Genomic DNA, 18,927 nt, shown 5'->3' with positions numbered 1-18,927 from the left:
CACGGAATAATAATCAGAAACTGGATCCCTGGTCATTTCTTCACCACCATCACCTTTCTGCTCTTTCTATTTAGGGACACTGAGACCAAGTGTAGCCCCTAAATGCTGAACAGACTAAACTCACTTCAACGCAGATACTGTACTGAGAATACTCTTGGTCCACATGCCCCAGCATCACCTCTGTGGCACATGTATCTGAGAGCCGGTATTATACTTAAAATAAATGATGAATACACAATGCATGAATTGCATGTCTTTGCTACTTAATGCTTACAGCACCTGGTTAAAACTGTAGTCTGGATCTGATGATGCCATTGGGACTTAACATGTATATGCTAAAGATTATGCTATTGGCACTGGACAGTTGTCCTTACTCTTGATCAACTGAGCAACTTAAAATGACAAAAGTTAATTAAGCGACCTGGATGTTTTTATGTTATCATTTGCCCAGCTTCTGCTGACTGGGTAGCATTAAAACTGTCACCTATATTTCACTCTACTCTGAAAATAGTTACAAAACTGAATATTTAAAAGGAGAAGTGCATCATTAAATTTGAAAAGTCCTGGTACTGTTTTGTATTAATAATCATTTTGATCCTCTGGATATTCACGTTAATCTTTTAACCAATCTACAGAGAAATGCAGCACAATAATTTCCATTTTGAGCACTACTGTTTCCTGTGCCTGTTCAAATTAACACCTGATTTCCATACATAAAGGTTGACAAATGAATTTCTGGGAACTGAACTTTCTACAGTAATTGAAGATATTTACACACCGACAATTTGTGAATGCAGAAAAGCTACTGCAGTCTGCATATAGCTGGCGAACTTGTTAATCAAACCCTGTGAAGTAGTGTTTGCACAGCTAATACTGTTTTAAGCAGCAAGCTTCTCTTGAAGTAACAGTGACACTAGGGATTCATTCATTTTTTTCTTGGTTACCTGCTGACTGATGAGGCAATTAGTCTGCAGCTTTTTGACTAGTCACAATTCTGTATCAATGACTGACACTTTTAATGTGCCATATCATGATATAACAATAAGTGATCGGACGAAGTCCTTATTTCTTTAATACATTCACACCTACAGATTGAAAACCCTGTTCATGGCCAATATTTATGTCAAGTTGACTTCTGTGACAGTGTTTGGAATTAAACTGGACACCTTTACAGGGATAAAAGAAAGTCATTATTCGACTCATCCCATGGCAAGTATCTCTGTCCCACTGCACTACATGGTTTAAATCTCACAGGAGTTTGCATGCCTTCTTGGTCTCTCAGTTGATGCTTGATATGCAAAGGAGAAAAATACTCTAGTGGGTCAAAATTAATAAAGAGTTGTGTGCAAATCGAGAAGGTGAACCCAAGATAAAGGCATGCAATATCAAATGATACATGCTGATACCATGTCATGCTTCAGTTCTCCATATATTGATATTTTACATAAAGTTGTTGGGAATGAGTTTTGCAATAGCAACAAAAAGTACTTTTGCAACATTATATTAGGGCAGAAGAGCAAATGATGTGAAAGTTATATATCTCAGTACTATTTCAAACTTTGACATAAATAAATCGTGCAGAAATGGAGTTAAACACAGGAGACCTCCATAGATATTAAATTGCAGTATGATAATCCTAATCTTATTGAAGCGCTTATTTCAATTGCAGACACCAGCTTTTAAAACAGATTTCTGCCAGCAGTTAGCTTATGACATTTTTTTTATAATGACAGTAAATTATATACATTCACTCTATTAGTTTAATGCATGACTAGACTAAATGTATATGTAGAATAAGAATAACAAATTTTCTAAAAAACTGATTGTTCTCAGGTAGTGACAGCAACTTTGCACAGCTGTAAGCAATTAATGGATTTAAAAAGATTAGTGGAATTCTTATTCAAAGAACAGTTATTGCAATAGTAAAGTACTTGGCTTAAAGCTGAATTACAATGGCCCACAATATAATGATGCACTAAACAGTTACTTTGCCAACTTACCAGCGGCACATAGAATCAGAACAAAATATTGAGAAACATGGGAAAAATTAGAACAGTGCAAGTCTCGTGCTGTGGATTTCTGCCAGTCAGTTGCGTGTAGCTAATATGACTACAATTTTTCAGTGGCCAGTAAGTCGCATGAAGATTACATAGCAATACTGTGACCCCTGGGAGCAACCTCTTCCTTCTCAACAAATGGGTTAGGTGAGCAACTGGATTCTTGCAGTATTTTTTGGTAAATCTGACAACAAATCTGAGATCACAAGCCAGTCACGGGATTGTTCCTGGTGCCACATAATGATTCGTAGTAGGAAAGAAAATGCTTCCATTTATAAAGCATTTTTCATAACATGAGGATGCCACAAAGCGCTCTGAAGAAAGTGAAGTACTTTTGAAGTCCAGTTACCATGGCAATGTATGCAAATTCAACAGGAAAAATAGGCATTGCAAGATCCAACAAACAGCAATAAAAGAAATGACTGGTTAACTTTGATGCAGTTTGTCATAGGTTACGGACTAGCCAGTACTCCAGGAGAACTCCCCTGCTCTTCCTTAAACAGTATCACAGGACGTTAAAAATTCACCTGAATAAGCCTGAGTTCACCAATTCATTCAAAAGATGACACCTGTGGCCCTGCAGTGTTCTATCAGTGCCATATTGTAGGGTCAGCCTAGATTAGTTACTCAATTCTTGAGAGGGGCTTGATGGGGCAACCTCCTGATGCTAGAAGTGAGTGTCATCACTAATTCAAGTTGATATTTAAAGACAACTGAAGTGAGTGAGAAGAACTATAAGGAGAATCAAATTTACTTTAATCGAATTGCTTGGTCACTTGAAAGTGAAAGGGGTATATAGAAGATTGGAAGCCACAACTAACAAATACATCATTTCTACCTTGTTAATGCAGAACAACAAGTTCAATGAATGGAAAAATTGATGACCAAGTTTCCTTCAAACCTGCATTAGTAAATCTATTGTGTACATCAGTTTTGAAAATACACATCACATTACTATCCTTTGAAAACTCAGCCAACCTACAAACTGCAGTCTCTCTAGATAAATAATTATTGCATCCAAATATATTGTGTTGTTTGACAACTTTGATGCTCTGTACAGAACAGCAAAACAGATGTAAGTTCACGTAACAATAGTGCGCTCAATTTGTGGTTATAAAACTTAACTTGTGTAGTTTGCTCAGCATCCATAGCAATGTTACGAAACTAAGTTTTAACTTAAATTCACGTACAAGTCTGGACTTAAAATAAAGTTCAAGTCCAAATATATTGTAAGAGGGAGACCTTATGGATTTGCAGACTGACTAAACTCCATCAGTCAGTTTTGGCAAGAAATATTAATGATGGGGAAGGTTTTGCACTGCATAAACACAGGACTCCCAATGGCTCATTTGATGAGGTCACTCAAACTCCAAGTCACACTATTTCAAGTTTCTGCCTCTGAATTACAACTTAATTGATCATGTTAGTAATTTTAAGTATTATTCTTGTCTTTTTTTGTTTGACAGTGATAGAAGAGAATACTATGAGTGGTGAGCTTTCCACTGTCCAGAGTATAAGTGGCAGGGAGGATGGCGGACAAACCAAATATCTGAGAGAAAAAGATGAAGTTCACTTAGCTCTGAAAAGGAGGCAGTATCTCTTCTGGTGACATGGTACAACAATGCGAAAATGATATTTTCACTGCTAGTTTATATAGTTATTAGGCTGAAGAAGATACTGGATGATACATAGTATACAGGTGTTTTACAGAGCACTATTTTGACTTCCCACTATCAGTTATAGTGATAGTTATTGATAGAAAACAGTTGAAAAGAGTTAGCTTTTTTCAGTCATTAATGTTTGAATGCTATTACAACAGGCATTATAGTTTATTTTAACAGTATCAACTTCTCTCTTTTTGGTGGGACTTTGTACCAGTTTGCTTCCATACTACATCATACATACATCCTTGCTGATGTGAGCACGATTTGGAGATGCCGGTGTTGGACTGGGGTGTACAAAGTTAAAAATCACACAACACCAGGTTATAGTCCAACAGGTTTAATTGGAAGCATTAGCTTTCGGAGTGTCGCTCCTTTCAGAGTGTCGCACTGCCACCTGATGAAGGAGCGATGCTCCAAAAGCTAGTGTGCTTCCAATTAAACCTGTTGGACTATAACCTGGTGTTGTGTGATTTTTAACAATGTGAGCACAGTATTCCTAGATAGCAGGTGATTGGCTCAAAGTGTTTCTTCCTTCAGAAAACAACACAGTTGCTTCATTTAAGACAAGTGTGACTACATAAGTAGCTAGAGTAACAGTAAGAGGATGTCAACTGGGGCTCTTAAAATAGAAACATATCATCATTATTAATAAGAAAAGTAACAAATCAAATGTTGAAAATGTGAAATAAATCACTGAATTCTGTAAATAAACCTGAAAAGTTAAAGTTCCTTCTCACATGATAAATTGTGCCAGATTCATTATGCGTTTCAAATGGTTCTGGTTGCTGTTTTTGTCTCTATTTATATTTTCATTTTCATGACACCAGAAATATGTGACTACCATTCAACTGTCAACTTCACACCTGGAATTTACTCGTTGACAGCTCTGGTCAAACATGCCTCTATGCAGTCTGATTGATAACTGGCATTGAAAGATTTGTAGAGATGTCTCTGGGTTGGATCGTTCCGTTCTCCAGTCCCAGGTGGATGGAAGGAGTGAACAACAAAGACATGCCTTTAGTTTGCATTAATATATGTAACATGATAGCACACTATAAACCACAGAGACATGCTTCGGAACAAGTAGACTCAATGGTAATCAATAATTGTACTTGTACTTACAATGCACTCTTGATTCTAATGAGTAAACATACAGACCAACTTCTGTATGACCACAATACCTTCACACATCTACAGCTGAACAACTACCACTGCTTCCTACAACAGTATAGCAAGAATATGATAATAAATTGTCCATTTAGCAATTACCTATGGCAGACAGAAATACTCTTCAACCTATCTGGTAAATTCAGTCCAGACCTTGGTGTCAGTGAAGAGTACATTTCCTTCAGTACACTGAACGGCCTAAAACAGTTCTGAATACGGGCACCCCAGACTCTAGTTTACGACAATAGTACTACAATAGGCAAGGAATTTCCCATGGCATTTTTTAATATTAACATATTTTACTCAATTGCCAGTTTATTTTGGCAATTGTACACTGCTGACTCAGAACACTGTAACTTTTGAGGTACATTGTTTCAGAATGCAATCTTAGATTATAGACTGGCAGGACTGAGGGCATGCTACATTGTTTTATTTCACATCGTATGGATGAGATATTAACCCAGAGGACCCATGTAACTGTTCAGGTGGGCATGAATGATTCCATGGCACCACTTCAAGAAGAGCAGGGAATTCTCTTGGAATTTTGGTCCAATATTTCTCCCTCCATATCATCATTGAAACATAATTCAACCGGTAAGTCACTTAATTTGCCATACTTGGAACCATGCTGTCTGCAGATTGATTGCCGCATTTGCCTACACGACAATGGCGACTAAACTTTTGAAAGTAGTTCATTAGAGATGCTTTGGGGCATGACAAGATGCTATATAAATGCAAGATTTTTCTTCTTAATCATGTATCCACTGATGTACTTAGCCACACAAATTCAACAGACAGTTGAACAGCAAACTGAATCAGATCAAGATAGACACAAAAATGCGGTACATCCTTTACACTTGATTCAACCATGTCATAGTTGTAAAGGAAAGATGCAAAGCTCAGATTCCCCCTTCATTATTTGAGGATGTTGGGACCCTATGCATTGATACTAGTGAAGATCCACACCACCTCAGTTGCAAATGCCATCTCAGAACTAGAAAGTCAAAAGATAATTGGGAAGAGCTACAGCAAGAAAATGATACTGCATAGACTAAGAAGTGATGGTTAAGGCACCCTCTAATAATATTAAAGTGTGTAGCCTCTTTTGAATTATTTTGCTTAGTCCCTAACTTAAAGGGGTTGATTTGTTTGCAGCCATTTCCAGGTTGCTGCACAGATGCAGTTTTGAGGGGTTATTAGTGATGGCACTTTATGAACCAGGAAGAGTTGAAACTACATTGTATTTTTTTCTAAGAGGGAGCATCTGAGCAAAATTAAATTTATGCAACAAATATTCTACAACAGGATTTTACATTACCTGTCATGCCAGCACTTGGCAGATTCCACAGTTGACTCCATGAGCCCATAGCAAGCACATCTCTTTAAACTCAAGTGCAGCCACTAGTGATGTAAATGTTGCAACTGTTCAGTCTATTTACTTGACATCACTAAATTTCACTGTCTAAGATCTTGGCAAAGGATTTGAGTTATGCACTCCTACTGTGAAATTTTGCATTAATAAATTGACTAAAACGTAGGTTACAAACTTAAATACGAACAGGATGTTGTCAAGATACATGAAGACTGCTAAAACAAAAATGCATTCCTGTACAGAGTTAAATTGACCAGAAAATGAATAGCACAATATTTTAAACTCCAATATGAAATGCTGGCAACCACTATATAATATCTTTATCTGAGAATATGGGACTTCTTTCGTATATATTCAGTCATATTCTCTGATACCATGGAGGAAGTGGAAAATTTTAACAATCAACTTGGAAGGATGTTTCAAAAACAGGCTATTTTATTTTACAAACTTTAATTTATTCCTTACATCCTTTTAAATCACAGAACTAGGTTTACTTTTACTTTTTTCACCACAGTGCATTCGGGAAATTTGTAAGTAAGTTTACTCTTACCGGGCCTGGTTGCTGATTGGATGAGTCACAGGCAAGTGAGACCAGATCCTTCAGAGGGTCTGGTGGATTGAGATGTGGTGGGAACCGAATCGTTGTGTGAGGGAAGTAACCTGAAGCACTCTGGGGAAGGATGGAGGTTGTTGGAAAATGCAAAGATGAAGAGGCATGCGGACTTCGTGATGTAAGACCTGTAAATGCATAACAGAACAGATAATGTGCTTCAAACTACATTATACTGTGAAGAGAATTTTTAAAAAATCAAAACTTCCATTTATTTATATTCTGAGTATTGAAGATACAAGTGGTTTACTTTTTCTGCTCACACATCTTTGCTTGTGACAAAAGTTTGCCACAGTTTATGTTTTGCTGTGACAAACATTTACTCTTATCATCAACACAAGTCAATATTTTAAATGAGATTATCATCAAGTTTAAAATATTTTTAAAAACATTTTCTCATTATGAGAGCGAGGCAAAGTAAACAGATTTTCACTCGATACTTGTACTAAGTTCCATTTTTGAGAATATTGTACGGTAGCTGTACCTGAAAGATTGCCTCAAGAGAAAATGGGAACCTTCACAAAAACATAGGTAATTTAAAAAAAAAATAATGTTTTAAAATCTAACTTTCAATACAGGCCAGCCCCATTGCAAACTTGGGAGCTTACTGTGGCAGCAGTTCTAATAAAAGATCATAGTCTTGGAATGTCTCTCTCCAACGATGTTGCCAACCTCCTGATTATTTCCAGCGCTTGCTGTTTTCTTTCATGTAAAAGTAAGTGGTTGTTACAAGATAAAGTGCACTCTCACTGACAATATCCAATGTATCAGTGAGGATGTTGGCAGTACATCTCCCCATCAATGAGGAAAATATATGATGGGGCCACAGGCAATTTAGCATTAGTCTAAAATAACATTTATTTCTGTTCAATTCAAGATTGCATGCTCATAATGCACTTCAGTTCAGTACTTCAACACCAACTCATATGTAGCACCTTTAAGAAAAGGAAAAGCCCAAATGTACTTCATAGGAATGATATTGAACAATGTTTGACTCTAAGGACAGATGAATGAAAGCTCATCTAAGGAGTTGCTGAATAAAGAGACCTTGGAGTGCAGGTTCATAGCTTCTTGAAAGTAGAGTCACAGGTAGATAGGATAGTGAAGAAGGCATTTGGTATGCTTTCCTTTATTGGTCAGAGTATTGAGTACAGGAGTTGGGAGGTCAAGTTGCGGCTGTACAGGACATTGGTTAGGCCACTGTTGGATTATTGCATACAATTCTGGTCTCTTTCCTATCGGAAAGATATTGTGAAACTTGAAAGGGTTCAGAAAAGATTTACAAGGATGTTGCCAGGGTTGGAGGATTTGAGCTATAGGGAGAGGCTGAACAGGCTAGGGCTGTTTTCCCAGGAGTGTTGGAGACTAAGGGGTGACCTTATAGAGGTTTACAAAGTTATGAGGAGCATGGATAGGATAAATAGACAAAGTCTCTTCCCTGGGGTGGGGCGTCCAGAACTAGAGGGCATAGGTTTAGGGTGAGAAGGGAAAGATATAAAAGAGACCTAAGGGGCAACGTTTTCACACAGAGGGTGGTACATGTTTGGAATGAGCTGCCAGAGGATGTGGTGGAGGCTGGTACAATTGCAACATTTAAGAGGCATTTGGATGGGTAGAGGAATAGGAAGGATTTGGAGGGATATGAGCTGGGTGCTGGCAGATGGGACTAGATTGGGTTGGGATATCTGGTCGGCATGGATGGGTTGGACCGAAGGGTCTGTTTCCATGCTGTACATCGCTATGACTCTAAGAGTAGGTTTCAAGGAATGCCTTAAAGGAGATGAAAGAGGTAGAAAGGCAGAGAGATCCTTGAAGGAGGTTCCAAAATCTAGGACTTTAACAAGGCCACTTTTGGGACGCTTAAGAGAGAGTCAAAAAAAGTGGCACTGCAAAAGCACAGCAGGTCAGGCAGCATCCAAGAAGCAGGAGAGTCAACATTTTGGCAAAAGCCCTTCATCAGGAATGTGGAGGCAGGAGGAGAACTTCTTCAAGGTGGGCAGCCTTGGAAGAGGCTTCACAGCAAGGTTTTCAACAACCAGGAGAGAATAAGGGTTGGAAAAGTACCCGTGTCTTGGAGGGTTTTGGAGCACAACCAGACTTACCAGAGACACAGGGGTGAGAAAGATAGAGATTAGAAAGCAAAGATGTGAATTTTAAATATCGAGGCTTTGCTTAACTGAGAGCCAATGTAGATCAGAGAGCATAAAGGTAATTGATGAAAATGACTTCATGCAAATTAAAACCCCATCAGTGGAGGTTTGGATGACCCTGTACATAGTGAGGGCAGAATGAAGGAGGTTAGCCAGGAGTGCACTTAAATAGCCAAGTGTAGGGTTAACAAGGACATAGAAGAGAGTTTCAGCAGCAAATGAACTGAGGCAAAAGAACATTGCAATGATGGCAAGAAGTGTTTTTAGTATCTAAAGCAACAAGATCACTTGGAGCCATCTGTATAGAAAAGGATAAATACTGAAGGGAAAAATCCTTTCAGTAACAACATGCATGAAGCAGAATGTTTAAGCAATAAAATTTTATCTGAATTGTGTTAAATTGCTCAACAGACTGTATCCACATAAAAATGCACTTTATGTTAAATACTTACAACTAGAAAGATACTTCAAGACCACACCAATCGTTTTTGAATATTCACACATTTATTTTATTTTTTCTCAAAATTGAAATCTAAATAATAATTGAAGGGTAAGTACATGTGCCCAATACCGTGGCCAAACATCAGTCAATAGAATGGAAAGTTGGATGGGGTATAAATCAGGCTGTACATAACCACTGTCTAATTCAAACTTCTTCCCAAAACAGATTTTACCCAGAGTACTGCAGTGTTACTGGAAAATGTTTGAAGTTGTGATTATTTGATATATTGCAAGAAGTTTAGAACAATGACTGTTGGCAATTACACTAGAATGTTATTCTGTTTCTGGCTCATTTCAAATAATTCCCATAAATGTTTGATTTTCCTAAAGGTTTTTACATATATGCTAAAATAAAGAACTGAAAACATTAGGACAAAGACTAATTAGATTTGAGAAACAATCTTTGTTATTTACAAACAGGATGATTAAGATATTTCAAACTGTCTAACTTGCTGCTGTTTGTCAATTCTAAACATGTTAAATCAACCCATTTGTATGAACAGTGAATCAGTATTCACAAGGCATAATCAGTTTTATATTATTGCTTGTTTCAATTTGCCTCCAACAGGCAAGCATTATGGGTCAGCCTCCCCAAAGAAGGCAATCTGTTTACCCTGCAAAATCTTTCCAATAATTTAATAGATTTATTCCCCTATAGACATTTCATGAAAGTAGACTAGGTATTGATTAGCTTAATTGAAAATGTTTGTTGTTACACAAAATGATGGCACTCAAAAAAATAACAAATAATATGATCGGGCTTTTTTGCGACTCTTTATTTCAGAAAGTAACTTTAACTGTTTGCTTACCGCTGTGGACAGCAATCACAGGACGGTGGTGCTGTGTGAAGCTACTCAATCGTGAAGAGGAGTCTTGTGGAGATGGGCTATTAAATGGAGATTTATCCATCTCAGTCTTCTTCACTGTAGGGGAGATACCTAACAGAAAATACAAACAGCACAGTGTCAATACTTCACATTCACTCAATTCTTTCTTTATCAGTGTTCCCCTCTGCTGATAAAGCAGGAAAAGAAATCTCAAAACACGACATGAGTATCAACAGCAACAGATGCAAAATAGAAGTTTAGGTTGCAAATACTTGCGACAGATAATGCAGTCCATGAACAGGAGCGGGGACGGGTGGGGTGGGGGAGGTGGGGCTCTCCTTGGCAAAGTCTATGAACATTGAAACTTGAACAAAGCAATCAGAAAGTTATTGCTGAATTACCCTTCATTTTGCCAAATATGAGAGGGTTTTGTTCACAAGATTAAAAACTCATTCATTTGTAATATTGAATATGCTGAAGTACAATTAAAGGATTACTTGAAGTGTTTCATTTCAACAATTCTTTAGTTGTAGACTTTTATCTATTACATTTTGCTCTGAAAAGTAATTGGAAGTCTTCAACACCAATTAATACTGAAATTGCTTCCCTAGTGTCAGAGTAACTTAATCTTAAGATGCCATTCCTGCGTCCCTGTCCGTGCCCTGAAGATAGATTAAAAAACCTTTCTACAAAAATTCCACAAAATCCTTTCTTCTCTATCTTTCAGGCCTTTCCTTTAGTGACTATCTTTGTCAATGATTTAAGGACAGGTCTGGCAGCATATGTGGGAACAATAGACCAGTGAGCCTGACATCAGTGGTGTGCAAGTTGTTGGAGGGAATCCTAAGGGACAGGATGTACACGTTTTTGGAAAGGCAAGGACTGATTAGGGATAGTCAATATGGCTTTATGCATGGGAAATCATGTCTCACAAACTTGATTGAGTTTTTTGAAGAAATAACAAAGAGGATTGATGAGAGCAAAGCGGCAAATGTGATCTATATGGACTTCACTAAGGCGTTCGACAAGGTTCCCTATGGGAGACTGGTTAGCAAGGTTAGATCTCACAGAATACAGGGAGAACTAGCCATTTGGATACAGAACTGGCTCAAAGGTAGAAGACAGAGGGTGATAGTGGACTGTTGTTTTTCAGACTGGAGGTCTGTGACCAATGGAGTGCCACAAGGATCAGTGCTGGGTCTACAACTTTTCATCATTTACATAAATGATTTGGATGTAAGCATAAGAGGGTACAGTTAGTAAGTTTGCAGATGACACCAAAATTGGAGGTGTAGTGGACAGCAAAGAAGGTTACCTCAGATTACAACAGGATCTTGATCAGATGGGGCCTTGGGCTGAGAGGTTTAATTTAGATAAATATGAGATGCTGCATTTTGGGAAAGCAAATCTTAGTAGGACTTATATACTTAATGGTAAGGTCCTTGGGAGTGTTGCTGAACAAAGAGACCTTGGAGTGTAGGTTCATAACTCCTTGAAAGTGGAGTTGCAGGTAGATAGAATAGCGAAGAAGGCTTTTGGTATGCTTTCCTTTATTAGTCAGAGTATTGAGTACGTAGAACATAGAACATAGAAAAATACAGCACAGTACAGGCCCTTCGGCCCTCGATGTTGCACCGACTGAAGCCTACCTAACCTACACTAGCCCAATAACCTCCATATGCTTATCCAATGCCCACCTGAATGACCATAAAGAGGGAGAGTCCACCACTGATACTGGCAGGGCATTCCATGAACTCACAACCCGCTGAAAAAAGAATCTACCCCTAACATCTGTCCTATACCAACCTCCCCTAGTAACAGCTGACTCCATATGTGGAAAAAGGTTCTCACTGTCAACCCTATCTAAACCCCTAATCATCTTGTACACCTCTATCAAATCTCCCCTAAACCTTCTTTTCTCCAATGAGAACAGCCCCAAGTGCCTCAGCCTTTCCTCATACGATCTTCCTACCATACCAGGCAACATCCTGGTAAACCTCCTCTGCACACGTTCGAGTGCCTCCACATCCTTCCTATAGTATGGCGACCAAAACTGTACACAATACTCCAGATAAGGCCGCACCAGAGTCTTATACAACTGCAACATGACCTCAGGACTCTGGAACTCAATTCCTCTACCAATAAAGCCGAGTACGCCATATGCCTTCTTCACAGCACTATTTACCCGGGTGGCAACTTTCAGAGATCTGTGTACATGGACACCAAGATCCCTCTGCTCATCCACACTACCAAGTAGCCTACCATTAGCCCAGTAATCCATCTTCTTGTTACTCCTACCAAAGTGAATGACTTCACACTTAGCTACATTGAACTCCATTTGCCACCTTTCTGCCCAGCTCTGCAACTTATCTATATCGCGCTGTAACCTGCCACATCCTTCTTCGCTGTCCACAACTCCACCGACTCTCGTATCATCCGCAAACTTGCTCACCTAGCCTTCAAGCCCCTCCTCCAGGTCATTTATAAAAATGACAAACAGCAATGGTCCCAAAACAGATCCTTGTGGAACACCGCTAGTAACTGCGCTCCAAGATGAACCTATACCATCAACTACTACCCTCTGTCTCCTTCCAGCCAGCCAATTCCTAATCCAAACCTCTAATGCACCCTCAATGCCATACCTCCGTAATTTTTGCAGTAGCCTACCATGGGGTACCTTATCGAATGCCTTGCTAAAATCCATATACACCACATCTACTGCTTTACCCTCGTCCACTTCCTTAGTCACCTTCTCAAAGAACTCAATAAGGTTTGTGAGGCACGACCTGCCCTTCACAAAACCATGCTGACTATCCTTGATCACATTATTCCTATCCAGATGTTCATAAATCCTATCCCTTACAATTCTCTCTAAGACTTTGCCCAGAACAGAAGTGAGACTCACTGGCCTACAGTTACTAGAGCTGTCCCTACTCCCCTTCTTGAACAAGGGGACCACATTCGCTATCCTCCAGTCTTCTGGCACTATTCCTGTAGACAACGACGACATAAAAATCAAGGCCAATGGCCCCGCTATCTCCTCCCTAGCTTCCCAGAGGATCCTAGGATAAATGCCATCAGGCCCAGGGGACTTATCTATTTTCACCCTTTCCAGTATTCCCCGGACCTCTTCCCTACATACCTCAAAGCCATCCATTTTAATCACTTGTTACTCAATATTCACATCAGCAACAACATCCTGTTCCTGAGTGAATACTGATGAAAAGTATTGATTTAGTGTCTCTCCAATCTCCTCTGCCTCCACGCACAACTTCCCACTACTATCCTTGACTGGACCGATACCCACCCTAGTCATCCTTTTATTCCTGACATACCTATAGAAAGCCTTAGGGTTTTCCCTAATCCTACCAACCAAGGACTTTTCATGTCCCCTTCTTGCTGCTCTTAGCTCTCTCTTTAGATCCTTCCTGGCTACCTTATAACTCTCAATCGCCCCAACTGAACCTTCACGCCTCATCTTTACATAGGCCGCCCTCTTCCCTTTTACAAGGGATTCCAATTCCTTATTAAACCACGGCTCCCTCACAAGACCCTTTCCTCCCTGCCTGACTGGTACATACTTATCAAGGACACCCAATAGCCGCTCCTTGAACAAGCTCCACATATCATTTGTGACCTTCCCTTGAAGCCTATTTTTCCAATCCACACATCCTAAGTCATGCCTCACCGCATCATAATTTCCCTGCCCCCAGCTATAACTCCTGCCCTGCAGTGCACACTTATCCCTCTCCATCACTAGAGTAAAAGTCACCGAGTTGTGGTCACTGTCCCCGAAGTGCTCACCTACCTCCAAGTCTAAAACCTGGCCTGGTTCATTACCGAGAACCAAATCCAGTCTGGCCTCACCTCTCGTTGGCCTGTCTACATATTGTGTCAGGAAACCCTCCTGCACACATTGGGCAAACACCGACCCATCTAACGAACTCGAGCTATAGCTTTCCCAGTCAATATCTGGGAAGTTAAAGTCCCTCATAACAACCACCCTATTACTTTCACTCTTCTCCTGAATCATCCTTGCAATACTTTCCTCTACGTTTCTCGGACTATTAGGAGGCCTGTATAAAACTCCTAACAGGGTGACCTCACCTTTCCTATTTCTAACCTCAGCCCAAACTACCTCAGATGGCAAGTCTTCCTCCATCGTCCTTTCCACCGCTGTAATAATATCCTTGACAAGCAATACCACACCTCCCCCTCTTTTACCCCCACCTCTGACCCTACTAAAACATTTAAACCCTGGAACCTGCAATAGCCATTCCTGTCCCTGTTCTACCCACGTCTCTGTAATGGCCACAACATTGAAGTCCCAGGTACCAACCCATGCTGCAAGTTCACCTACCTTATTTCTTATACTTCTGGCATTGAAGTATACACACTTCAAGCCACCTTCCTGTTTACCGGCACCCTCCTTTGAGATCGATGCCTTGTTCCTAACCTCCCTACACTCAAGGTCCTGTACCCTAAAGCTATAGTCCAGGTTCCCATGCCCCTGCAGAGTTAGTTTAAACCGTCCCAAAGAGCACTAGCAAACCTCCCCCCAAGGATACTGGTGCCCCTCAGGTTCAGGTGTAGACATCCTGTTTATAGAGGTCCCACCTTCCCCAGAAAGAACCCCAGTTGTCCAGAAACCGGAATCCCTCCCTCCTGCACCATCCCTGTAGCCGCGCATTTAACTCTTCTCTCTCCCTATTCCTCGACTCTCTATCACGTGGCATGGGTAACAGACCAGAGACAACAACTCTGTTCATTCTAGCTTTGAGCTTCCAACCTAGCTCCCTGAAAGCCTGCCTAACATCCTCACTCCTCTTCCTACCTATGTCATTGGTGCCAACGTGGACCACGACCTGGGGCTGCTCCCCCTCCCCCTTAAGGACCCGGAAAACACGATCAGAGACATCACGTACCCTTGCACCTGGGAGGCAACATACCAAACGTGAGTCTCTGTCGCACCTGCAAAACCGCCTATCTGCGCCCCTCACTATTCAGTCCCCAACAACTATCGCTCTAACTTTCTCCGGAGTTGGGAGGTCATGTTGCGGCTGTACAGGACATTGGTTAGACCACTGTTAGAATATTGCATGCAGTTCTGGTCTCCTTCCTATCAGAAACCTGAAAGGGTTTTGAAACTTGAACGGGTTCAGAAAAGATTTTCAAGAATGTTGCCAGGGTTGGAGAATCTGAGCTATAGGAAGAGGTTGAATAGGCTAGGGCTGTTTTCTCTGGAGCATCGGAGGCTGAGGGCTGACCATTATAGAGGTTTATAAAATCATGAGGGGCATGGATAGGATAAATAGACAAAGTCTTTTCCCTGAGGTTGGGGAGTCCAGAACTAGAGGACATAGGTTTAGGGTGAGAGGGAAGAGATATAAAAGAGACCTAAGGGAAAGTTTTTTCTCACAGAGGGTGGTACATGTATGGAATGAGCTGCCAGAGGATGTGGTGGAGGCTGGTACAATTACAACATTTAAAAGGCATCTGGATGGGTATATGAATATGAAGGGTTTGGAGGAATATGGAATGGGTGCTGGCAGGTGGGACTAGATTGAGTTGGGATATCTGGTCGGCATGGATGAGTTGGACCAAAGGGTCTGTTTCCGTGCTGTACATCTTTATGACTCTATGACAGCTGGTGAGGTAGTTCCCATTCAAAATAAATGGGTGTGTGGTGCATCCATTTTCACTGGCAAGTTTTGGGTCTCAATCAGGACATTCAGTGGGAACATCTGAGGTATACAGCCTCATTAAAATATTTAAATGTGAGATCTTTCTCTTAAGAGCAAGTTGGTTGCCCCAGGACCCCCCCCCATTCCCCAATTCTCTCCTCACAAATTAATCTGGAAGTGAGAGGGTGCAAAATTGTGTTGGCTTTCAGATATTTTTCCATTTTAACACACTACCTCATTCAAGCCTATATATTCTTGAGATTACATTCCCCCAGTAAAAGATAAACTCATGTACAGGGCTGCTCTCTCATTAGAGAGATAGTTGGTGATGGTTTAAGCTGAGGAAAACCACATCTCAGGAGAGGGGAGAATTGAAAATGAAGTCCTACCATGAATGGTGTGGTAACTGAACTGATGTAGCTACCCAATCCCGTAAGTAGAAGAGTTGGAGTGTGAGGAATTACTGAGTAGGATATCTTTGGGCTTGTTTTTGTGATCATAACTATTTCAAATTTATCGAAATAGTCTGGATTCACAAACTCAACAGAAACTAGTAAATTTGCAGGTAATACTAAGCTAGGAAGATTAGATTAGATTAGTTACAGTGTGGAAACAGGCCCTTCAGCCCAACAAGTCCACATCGACCCTCCGAAGAGCAACCCTACATTTACCCCTTCACCTAACACTAAGGTCAATTTAGCATGGCCAATTCACCTAACCTGCACATTTTTTGGACTGTGGGAGGAAACCGGAGCACCGGAAGGAAATCCACACAGACACGGGAGAGTGTGCAAACTCCACACAGACCGTTGCCTGAGGCGGGAATTGAACCCGGGTCTCTGGCGCTGTGAGGCAGCAGTGCTAACGACTGTGCCACCATGTCACCCGAAAAAGAAACTGGAATTGTAATTGACTGCTTAGAAGTATATAATGAGCTGGGGAAATTGGTAAATCGGAAGAAAAAGGACAGATAAAATTTAGTGCAGACCTGTAGACTCAGGAATGCAAACAGATGATTCCATGAATTGTCTTGAAACAGTTAGGAATGAAAATTCAAGAGACTTAGGTGTCTAAGCAGACTAATTGCTTAGCAATCAAAACAATGAATAGAATGTTAAATTATTTTAGGCATGCAGTTCATGATAAATAAAAGAATATAATGATGCTGCAATATTTCTGTGGTCAACCAAATAAAAGCAAAAGATTCCAAATGCCAAAAACTGCACTGAAAACTGAAAAGTCTGGAGAAACCCAGCAGGTTTGGCAGCTTCTGTGGAGAGACAGAGTTAACAATTCGAGTGCAATATAGTTCTTCTTCAGAGCTGGTCAGACTGTATTGCAAATTCTGCTTCCAGTTCTTGAGTCAAGCATCAAATAAGGCATTCAAGTGCAGTTAAGTGTAATGAAACTTATCCTGAATATCAGGGATCTGTGTCATTAGGTAAAACTGGAGAACTGTGGAGCAGAGGAAGCACTTCTCTATCTATGCAATAATTTAACAGAGAAGATCACACCCCAATTATAGGACCTGGATAATTTCCATGCCACTGACATCAAAGAGACAAAAATTAAGTTGGTTTTACAATGGCTGAGCACTTTGGGCCAGATTGTGGCCCAGACATTAAAGGTGAAAATAACTCCCATGGAATTTTCAGCCCCCTACAATTGCTCAGGTATACACAATTAAAATAGGATAAAGCAGAGAACAAGTAACAGAGACAGGATGGAGTTTTATGGGTTGCAGTGAGCCAGTATCAGAAGCTTCATACATAACTTGGACTACTGTTTGAATTCCCATGTGTTAAATAATGTAATGCTTCTATCATTATAAAAATGTCTAGCTCCCAAATGACTGCGAACATTGCAATCAGAGGTCTGACAACAGAGTTAAAATCTCATCTGTTTAAAATTGATCATAAGGAACCAACACCTGGTACCTCACCAGAACTGACATTGTGAACGTAACATTCAACTTTACAATTGGTTTTCCTTGTCAAGCAACAAATCTTACAAGGACGAAAATTAAGGCTCACTAGCATCTTTACCAATTCATGCTAGAATCAGGATATAAATTTCAAAGAGCAGCCTAACTGTGTTTAAAGGGCACTGAAGCAATTATTTATTTGCAAATGAGAAATAAGTAACAAATAATTTTGCAGAATATTTTCCAGAAGAAGCCTGTCACAATCTCAATTTAAAAGCATTCAGCTTTCTTAAGGCTGTCAGATGGCCGAAGGAATCTTAGTACAGTAATCAAAAACAAATATCAGAACCCTCTAAGTCTACATCTTTGAAAGTTTATTTATCCTACCTCTATTAGATAACATATAAAAACCAAACATTTACTCATGTTGATCCTGTCAACACAGATTTATGTAACAAAGGAGATTCTTAGCATACAGTAATGATGATTGACCTCAATCCTCACACAGCAATGGACTACCCAAATCTTAATGCATCAACAACTACAGAACACTGAATACCATTTGAGGCGTGCAGATCACAAATAGTACTTAATCCACAATTTTGGGCTTTAACCATATATAAAGCAAGACATTTGACTATCTTCCAGCTCTATGTTAAAATTTTCATATGAAGGGGGTGCTGTGTCCCAACCTCGAAACTTGATTACTAATCTGTGTGCTCTCTGTATGATCTAAACAACAAATATAGGTAGGTTTCTTTTAGATAGATATCCGGGAATATTTATTAAAAAACCTGTAACATGGCTGGTAGAAGTGAGGACACCTTAGGGTGACAGGCAGAAAATAAATCTTTAGAAATACAAATTGTTGATGGGACTAAAAGCATTTCTAGTGAGCATTGGCTGATCTGTATTGTTTCTGCAGCATGGCCTGATTCATTCTTAAATGGACGAACATTTACAACACTGTC

At 40.0% G+C, this 18,927-nt stretch overlaps 1 protein-coding gene across 4 annotated transcripts in view; it reads right to left on the bottom strand.

Annotated features, from left to right (window-relative positions):
* The window catches only part of nfic (nuclear factor I/C), a 792,066-nt gene that overhangs the window by 132,321 nt on the left and 640,818 nt on the right, over positions 1–18,927 (bottom strand). For all 4 annotated transcript variants that reach the window (XM_072594043.1, XM_072594046.1, XM_072594045.1 and 1 more), the window contains exons 7-8: positions 10,331–10,459; positions 6,811–6,998 (exon numbers count right to left, since the gene is read on the bottom strand). In XM_072594043.1, the coding sequence (XP_072450144.1) occupies positions 6,811–6,998; positions 10,331–10,459 (317 nt within the window). The remainder of the gene's footprint in view (positions 1–6,810; positions 6,999–10,330; positions 10,460–18,927) is intronic.

Source organism: Chiloscyllium punctatum, chromosome 24, assembly GCF_047496795.1.
Source record: "Chiloscyllium punctatum isolate Juve2018m chromosome 24, sChiPun1.3, whole genome shotgun sequence".
Taxonomy (NCBI): domain Eukaryota; kingdom Metazoa; phylum Chordata; class Chondrichthyes; order Orectolobiformes; family Hemiscylliidae; genus Chiloscyllium; species Chiloscyllium punctatum.
This window is presented reverse-complemented; position numbering and strand designations above follow the sequence as displayed.